This window comes from Empidonax traillii, unplaced genomic scaffold (genome assembly GCF_003031625.1).
Source record: "Empidonax traillii isolate 1590-97213 ecotype Southwest subspecies unplaced genomic scaffold, ASM303162v1 scaffold816:size509043, whole genome shotgun sequence".
Classification (NCBI taxonomy): Eukaryota; Metazoa; Chordata; class Aves; order Passeriformes; family Tyrannidae; genus Empidonax; species Empidonax traillii.
Window position 1 is genome coordinate 168,955 of NW_020956009.1, and position 8,867 is coordinate 177,821.

The 8,867-nt window shown below is 53.8% G+C and overlaps 1 protein-coding gene across 2 annotated transcripts; it reads left to right on the forward strand.

Annotated features, from left to right (window-relative positions):
* Positions 1-2,450: 2,450 nt before the first annotated feature.
* TNFRSF6B (TNF receptor superfamily member 6b) lies at positions 2,451-7,997 on the forward strand. 2 transcript variants are annotated; one of them, XM_027901841.1, is made up of 5 exons: positions 2,451-2,500; positions 2,689-2,766; positions 3,305-3,683; positions 5,759-5,953; positions 7,712-7,997. In XM_027901841.1, the coding sequence occupies exons 2-5, from the start codon at positions 2,725-2,727 to the stop codon at positions 7,987-7,989; spliced, it is 894 nt and encodes a 297-aa protein (XP_027757642.1). In that variant the 5' UTR covers positions 2,451-2,500; positions 2,689-2,724; the 3' UTR covers positions 7,990-7,997. The 2 variants fall into 2 exon arrangements, with proteins under 2 accessions (XP_027757642.1, XP_027757643.1); XM_027901842.1 differs by lacking the exon at positions 2,451-2,500 and having other exon boundaries at positions 2,533-2,766.
* The last annotated feature ends 870 nt before the right edge of the window (positions 7,998-8,867 follow it).

An 8,867-nucleotide genomic window follows, 5' to 3' on the forward strand; every position in this document is an offset into this window, starting at 1 on the left:
CTTTGTGGATTTTCTCTGAGTATTAGTGAGAAACCTGATTTTGCAGGAATAGTTTCAGAATGTGGTGTTGCTGAACGCCCTGAAGTATGAAATGATGCCCTGAGTGAAGTCAGAGTCATAGGAATATGATGCAGAATTCCTTTTCTATGCTACCTCCACAAGTCACAGAGCCAGCAGTGAGTAGTGTTGTTGCTTTCTGATGATCAGGCAGTGACCAATAAACTTGCTCTGGGAGGTTTGTTGGGCCAGTAGAACAAGAGACAGAAAATGATTGGTCGAAGGTGGTTCTACCAGACTCTGATCTCTGTCCCACTAATGTGGTGTTTCTCTCTCCAGAAACATCCACCTGACACTTTTTTGTCCCTGATAAATTCGCAACAGAAATAGTTGCTGGTGCAGGCACTGCAGTGTGGAGAGGAGCTGCATACTCGGAGTGTCCATCCCAGCAGGTGCATGGCATGGACACAGGGACTGCCATCAGGATGTGCCACCACCTGCCTTTGCTTCACGTACCTTGTGGGTTCCACGTGAAACCCAGGGTAGGAAAATTGCAGTCTCTGGAGAAGGAAACACCTGCCTTTCCCCTGCTGCAACTCTCCAGCCAGGTGAGCTCGGAGCTGGGCTTCCTTCTGGGTCCAGTCTAGTGGTGAGTCTCATCCAAAAAAACCCCCATCCCTCAAGGGGCTGTGCCTCAGTCTCCGGGGAGTGCTGGGAGATGAGTTTACTAATCCCTGGGATGATACATAGTGATGAAGCAAAACCCTGTCAGGCTCCAGCTCCAGAACTGAGTCAAAGCAAGTTACAAATCATCAGAATTAGTTTGAAGAGCTACAGGGGATTGAGATAAGCTCGCAGTAAAATTAAAAACCATTTTAGAGTGGTGTGTGAAACTCAGCCTGTCACCTGTTCTGTGTAAAGTGCAAATAAACACAGCCAAGACCCTGCTGTCGGACCAGAGTTCTGACCCCCCCTTGGCTCCTGCTGGAGTCTGAGGACTTTCTTTAACCTTGGTAGGTGGAAACTGAAATTACTGGAAGGAGATTTGGATTCTTCCTGACCATCAAGGTTTCCTTATTCTGGGTATCAGAGAACTAGGTTTGATTTTCTTGGTGAATGGTGTGTTTTTCTTGTAGGTTTGATCTTTAAATGTTAAGAATGAAGTCCAGGAGAGTCTCCATCCTCAGCCCCACTGACTGACAGCTGGAGGTGAGAGGCTCCTTCCCCTCTTGCAGAAGGCAAATGCAGGGTTGTTAATTCTCTGTACTGATCTGCAAAATGATGTGGCTGCTCCTGGGGAGAAAACCACCCTGTCCTCTCAGGTCCTCACTGTGGTTCCCCCACATTTCCAGAGATTCTGCATTTGTTTTTTTGAGCATGTGATCTGGTTTTGACTCTTCACCAATGCCTGTTCAGAGGGGGGAGCAGGCAGCAGAGCGTGCTCTGCCCAGCACTGTACCTGCAAGGCTGAGTTCGGTCTCCACTGAAATCCTTGAGGTCCCAGACTTACAGCAGTGCCACCTGTAAGGGATTGAAGTGCTGACCCCCTCAGCTGCTGGATGTTGGTACCTGTGAGTGTTACAGCTGGACACGGTGTCCTCCTCGCTGCTCCCCACAGGACAGAGCTGGAGCTCTGAGCCGCCTTTAGGAATGCAGTGCCAAAGCACTGAGGTCGGGGCTGTTTTGGCAGGCTCGGTGACCTCGGAGGGTGAGGGACTGGGATGGGGTCTCGCTCCAGAGCCCTTGCAGAGCCAGGGGGATGATCCCCACAGCCAGTTCCACCGCCTCCAGCCCGGGCCCGAATCGGCCCCTCTGGGCTGTCTTTGGGGGGCGCAAACTGTGCCCCGACAGCGAGAGGCAACTACTGTTACTGGGAAGTTATTTGGCATTTACAGCCCCAGGGAACGGGGCTCTAGCGGGGGAATTTCCCTGCCTTTCCCCTGCCAGAAAACAATTCCACACCGACCTCCTGTAGAACCTACAGAGCTTTGAAAAACTATGCTAATCCTACCTGCCTCCTTCCTCCGCACAGGCAAAAGCACTTGATCGCCCCGAGAGCTTCACTTCTAGAGGCAAACGCAGAAACGAGAGCGAAAGCGGCGCTCGGGAAAAGGGGGGAGCGCCGGGACGGGAAAGCGGAGCCGGTCCCGCCGCAACGGGGGGTCGGGAAGGCTTCGGGATCCGGGATGGAGTCACGGGGGACGGGAGAGATGGGAGGGGGGCCGGGACGGAGCAGTCGCTTGCGCAAGAGGGGTCTCTCCCACGAGGGGAGGGAAGGGGAGGAAAGGGAGACCCTGGCTGCTGCCCCACCGCTTCACCCGCTTCTGCTCCCCCTCGGGCTGGGGGTGACTTTCCCTCACCCAGGGCGATTACGCGTGTCGGGCGCTGCGTGGGTGTGCGGTCAGGGCCTCCCACCCGCAGCCTCTATAAGGCTCAGCTCCGTCCCCGGGCTGGGAAGAGCCGGCATCTCCCTCGGAGGAAGGGCTGACTCGGAGGAAAGCAGGCGAGGAAACCCGGTCTTTCCCAACAGCCCTTCCTTATCAGCTCCTCCCAACAGCCCTTTCCTATCCGCCCTTCCCATTCTCCCGCTTTCTGCTTTATTGCTGGCCGGCTGGATTGGCCCCGCTGCCGCCGAGAGGAGCTCCAGCCCAGCCGGCACCAGCCCCTGAGAAACCTTCTCTGTCTCCTCAGGTTTGAGATCCCGGCGCTCAGGAGCCCCGCGGTGTGATGCCATCCTGCCACATGCCGGGTTCGAGGCATCCGTCCAAGGTAGAGTATCGTCTGCTCGTCAGGCTGGGCACACGTGCTTTGAAAAGGAAAGGGAGGATATACAAGCTCTGGGATTCTCCAGTGCTATCCTGAGCATCTGTGTTTCCAAAAAAAAAAAAAAGTCTTAAGGGTTCCACTGGAGCATGCTATGTGTTTTCTAGTTTGGAAAACTTCCCTTCTGCTTCTTGATCTGCCAAGGTCTTTCTTACCCCAAAGAGAGGGAACTGACCGGGGTGAAAGAGGGGAATGTACTGAATGACCTGCTTTGAGTTCTGAAGGAGGGGTTATGAGGCATCACAGATGGATTTGGGAAGGATGCTCTGTCACCTGTGATGGCAAGGGGGGGAGCAGTGGGGAGGCACCGGGGGCAGCAGCTCCTCCCCGGTACCACCGATGGGGCTGGGGACAGCACAGGGGAGGGAGGATAACCTCTTGTACCTCCAACAATAACAAGTTCTGTAACAGCAGCAGCCGCGTTTGCTGCTCCCGCCTCTGCCAGAGGACGAGCTCAGGGCTCTTTGCGCTGTCTTTGCCGTAGTGGATGTTCCCTCCCCTCCTTCTATTCCTGGCTGAGCTCGGCTGCAGCGCCCAACCCACGTACCCATGGAGGGACGCCGTGACGAGCGAGAGGCTCACGTGCCAGCAGTGCCCGCCGGGGACCTTCGTGTCGCGGCACTGCAGCAGGGACAGCCCGACCGTGTGCGAGCCCTGCCCGGAGCTGCACTACACGCAGTACTGGAATTACCTGGAGAAGTGCCGGTACTGCAACGTGATCTGCGGGGAGAAGCAGGTGGAGGTGCAGCAGTGCGATGCCACGCACAACCGCGTCTGCCAGTGCCAGGAGGGGTACTACTCGGACATGGAGCTCTGCATCAGGCACTCCGAGTGCCCGCCGGGCTCCGGCGTGGAGAAACCAGGTAAATACCCAGACAGGCGGTGCTGTGCATGCTCACAAGGCTCTTGTCACATCCCAAAATCCCCGCTGGAGCTAAAAGTCAAGGAGAAATACAACAATCAGTGCTTGCCCATAGCCTGACCTACTCCCTTTCAGCTCACTGTCACACTGCCATCCTCTCTGGCATGTGAAACCGCTCCTACTTTTTTTTTCCTTGGAGGAATTTGGTTGGGTTTTTCCCCAACTTTCACTTTGAAAGCCTGTGAAATCCCCAGCACGATACTTAGGTGGGACGTGGCAGTCCCAGGTACCTGCCTCACCTGCAGCAACAGGCTGTGACTTGCCCATCCTCGGAGCAGCTGCTGGCCCTGTGCGGCTCTGGACAGGTGGGAAGGTCCAAGTTGCTCCTGCTCCTCCAAGAGGTCCCTTCTGCCTGCATCAGGTAGCCCAGGAGCTGGGAATGTTGATTGTCTGGACTGAAAAAGGTGGCTGATGATGCAAGGGCAGGGCTGGTGGATGTGTGTAACCCTGGGGCTGGGTTTTGTGGGTTTTTGTTGAGCAATTTGGAGAACACTTTGTGTTGAAAACATGCAGTGGATACATGGCCAGGTTCCAAACCAACCCATAAAATCAGCCTTATTTCGATTCATGAGTCTGAGACTCCATTTCCTTCTGTGACGTAACTCCCAAGAGATTTTAGGGGCTTTATTTTCCCATTGTTTCCCCAGTGCAGATTTCTCTGGTCCCTTAGTTGCTCTGTGTGTGTATGTGCAAACTGTCTGAAAATACAAGCTGTCTGCAAGTGGCTTTCCCTCTTTTCCCTTTTTCTTGCTCCCTCCTGCTCACCAAGGACCAGGGTCTGCCTGGAAACCACAGCTGGGTACAAACAAACCAGCATGGGCAGCACCAGCAAACCCAGCAGTATCTTGCTTAATGCTTTGAAGTGGGGAGGCTTTTGAAGTGCAGAGGCTTTTGAAGTCCTTCCATCCATGGCATAGAAGAGCTCCAGGCTCCCCTGCCAGAGGAGAAATACCTGTTGTCTTCAGCTGATGCTGAAGGTTGAGGTTTGGGGTTTAATTTTCTGTAGGACATGACAAAATGCAGCAATGCAGTGAAAGGAGAAGTAGGTCTCCAAGCAATAGAGGGAAGCTCTTTGAAATTAAACATGACATTTGTCTGGAGGGTTGGCTGCAGGACTGAGGAGCTGTGTGAGCAAGCTGGGCATTTGAGGAGAAGCAATTTTTTTTGTTGTTGTTGTTATTATAATTTCTTTTTTACAAATGGCTTCTTGTGCAGGGAAGACTGCACCCCAACCCAGCCACCAGAACCCCACAGCAAAGACCCCAGGGCTGTCAGTGCTGGTGTCTGGATGGGGGGTTTTGATCCCCCTGGGGGACATCAGCCTCTTTGGGATTTCCCGTTTACAAGTAGTGGCTCAGGTGTTGGGGTCATAGCTGGGCTGGCTGGGACTTAGAATCATAGAATGGTTTGGGTTGGAAGGGACCTGAAAGATCAGACTTCTCTTAGGAAAGCCAAAGCAACAGCTCAAAGTGGGGTGTGACAAGGTAGAAATTGTGTTTGTAACTAGATTTGTGAAAAGAAGGTGAAAGGGGTGTGAAATCTGCTGTGTCAGGGCCCCTCCCTCTGCTCCCAGGGAACGTGCAAGACGCCTGGTGCAATCCTGGCTGCGTGGCACTGTCCCTGTGACACCACGGGCAGGGCTGGCCCGGAGCCGGTGTGGGAAGTGACAAAGTGCTTTCATCTCCTCAGTGACTTTTACTTTCACTTGGCTGGGAGCCTCTGGCTCCACTGGGAACTGAAGGGCTGGTTTGGCAGCTCAGCCACTGGCCCTTTTCATAGCAGAGGAGGTGTCCTCTTGTGTCAGGAGGCTGGTGAAAATTTACCAGCACGGGCTTGGGAGAAGGCTGGGGAAAGCATTGCTGTTCGCCCCGCACAAGGACGTGCAGTGCCCAGGGGAGCTACCGGCAGGGATCATTTCCAAAACATCACCCTCACAACTCCAGTGGTGTCTGGCATCAGCTCCTGCCTCTGCTCCCAGCTGGTCACCTGACAGTCCCCTGGTCTTTCCGTGCACAGGTACCCCCTTTGAGGACACCAAGTGCCACGAATGCCCCCCCGGCTCCTTCTCCTCCAACTCCAGCACTGCCCCGTGCCAGCCACACCAGGACTGTGAGCAGCAGGGGAAGGTGACCAACGTTCAGGGCAACAGGTTCCACGACACCTTCTGCACCTCCTGCAGACTGGGGAGAGGCAACGCCACACAGGGACCAGGTGAGCCGCGGCTCTGTGGGCACAGGGGGTGCCAGGACAAGAGCAAACTTCCTGGTGATTTTCTCCTGCTTAGATGCAAATTGAGGTCGCAAAATATTTGGAAATGGTTTGTAAAAGTATGGAGTGATCCATAATTAATAGTAATTACAGATAGAATATAGTCTGTCTGCCTTCCTCCCCCTCCAGTGTCAGTCCCGTAGTGCAAGGACAGGTTGGCAGTGGCCACCACTGGGTGAGGGCGAAGAGCTGGCAGTAAAATCCTGCTGGATCTTACCAGGAACAACTGGAAATGCTGGGACAGGAGGACAGTTTTGGCAGCCTTTTGACTGTAGCTGATAACTGGTGTCTGATGGCCAGGCAAACAGCCAAGGTGTGAAGAGCTGAGGCATCCAGCTTGGCTCCTGGCATGGATCCTGGGCTCCCTTTTCCTGGGCTTCAGCCTGTTTTCCGGAAGCTTTTGTTGCAGCATAGCCTGGTCTCGTGCAGGCTGAACAGAGCAGAGTCCAGGGTTAATCAGAGCTGGATTTAGGGTGGATTTTGACCTGTCAGCTGAAAAAGTAGAGACATGATGTCAACCTCGTCAACACAGTGGTATGGATGAGCCTCAGTGGAGGTGGAGGGTCAGGCAGGAGCAGCCACTGGGCACAGATCAGAGAATCCCAGAACCCTGGGTTGGGAGGAGACCTCGAGGACCATCTGGTCCAACCTTTCCTGGCAAAAGAACAGGTGCAGGGCAGAGCAAAGGGGTGATTTGTGACAGCGGAGGGGGCTGTTTTCCCCATCAGCTCTCGCCTTTCCATCCTCTCCTGGCACCACCAACCCAGACATTCCTCCTTACAAATCCTGACTCACACCATGAGTTCCCTGCCAGGAGCATGATCCCTCTGCAGAGAGATGGAAAGCTCTGTCATCAAGCAGGACACGGTCCCGGGTGTGGGGAGGGGTCAGGTGGGAGCAGCGTCAGCAGCACATGCGTCAGACAACGGCCCCACAGCCAGACCAGCCCCTTGCAGCTATTTATAGAGGAGAGGAGGCCCCAGCAATGGGAGTTGAAGGGTATTTTTAAATCTAGTTCGTCATGATTCCGCTCAGGAGGCACACAGGGACCTGCTCATCATCAGCCTGAGCAGTGGAGTCCAACCCACCCACTATAGCCAGTGAAACTGTTCCCAGTTTGCAACAGCACGAAACTGAGCTAATCTCTCTCTCCTTGATTGAGTAATCCTTTGGCCTTGGTCTCTTGAAAATTCTTTGTTTTCATTCCTTGTGCTGGATGCCCTCCAGCAGCTTCCACAAGTTGGGGCCGGATCTGTCCCAGTGCCCTGATTGGGGCTGCGCTCGGGGCTCGTCCTGTCACGAGATGTACAAATCTGCATGGGAGAACAGGAACTCACGGGAAAAATAATGCGTAAACACTTAGTGCAATTACTCCTGATTTTTCTGAACTTTCCCTCTTCCTCTCCTCCCCGAGGGGGAGGAGCCTGGAGTAGGTACATTTACTTTTTTTTCCAGAATTATAGGAATGTTTTACATGTTGTTTTCCAACTGCCACGTGTAGCAGGGATCACTGGCGGGAAGTTCAGCCTTCTGCTAGAACAGGTTGCTCCAAGCCCCATCCAAGCTGGCCTTGAACACTTCCATGAACCACCACCTCCCCGGGCAGATGTCCCATGGAGGGGCTGGGCAGGGCTGTGTCCTGCTCTCCCGTGTCCCAGGCTTGCTCCCCTCTAACTTCCAGCTATTTTTCCCCCCCACCAGCTGTAGAGGACGACGACTGCGAGCAAGCCATGATCGACTTTGTGGTGTATCAGAACATCCCCGTCAAGAAGCTGAAGCGCCTGCAGCAGATCCTGGAGCGCTCGCCAAGGAAGCACCAAACATGGACCAGGGCAGCCATCCAGGAGAAATTCCGGACTTTCCTCACTCACAAGAAAGAGGAGCACTACGAGGTCACCAAGGAGCTGCTGGACGCGCTGCGCGTTGTCAAGCTCCAGTCCATCGAGGAGAAGGTCCGCAAGCGCTTCCTGCTGCCCTGAGAGCACGAACCGGAGCAGTGTCCCTACATCAGCGCAGCTCCTGAGAGCTCTCCAGGTGTTGGCCACTGATTTTCCAGCCCAATGTTTTATCAGAAGAAAAACCTGCACCCAGGGTCATTATTCCTGCGAAGAACCCAGTCCTCTTTATAGAAAACTGTCTGGCTTTGTTTTAAACTGTGTAAGTTTGGGGTTGTTGGAGAGTTTAGTTATGCAACAGCATTTTCCACAGAGGATTCACTTACATTTGTTTGTCACGCTTTTGTTTGAGAAGAGAGTTTGCTGCTGAGGCACAGGGGTGAGGGAAGATGTCCCAAAGTCACTGGTAGACCCAGCTTGAAATGCATTTCTTAACTACCTACTTTTACACTGTGTGTGAAAGTCGTTTTCTAAAGAAAGAAACCAAAGAAGTTATTTTATTGTACAATTCTCTGTCACCAGAGTCCCTTCCTAGTCTCATTTGGAGGTGATGTTGGGAGTCCCAGACTGTCATATCTGACCCTGCTTACCCTTGCCTGTTTTTTGCACATACTTCTCCCCATGCTGGCATCCCTGCTCATGGCAGGGGGTTGGAATGAGGTGTCCCTTCCAGCCCAAACCATTCTGTGATTTGGTGATCACACACCACCAACCACCCCAGAGCCCCCCAGCTCCAGCCCCTGTGAGCCCCAGTAAGGCCGTGTGCCAGTGGGATGCAGTCTGTCTGCACTGGGACTTGTGGCCAAGGTCAAGCTCAGGTCTCTTGGCTCAACACAACCACGTCCCCTCTGAGCCCCAAGTTTGTTCCCAGACCCAATCAGACACTGCAGCAAGTGAAGAGTTAGTCAGTCAAGAACCAGGCTTGGGGCACTTGTGCTGACTGCAGGAGGGTTTTTTAAGCA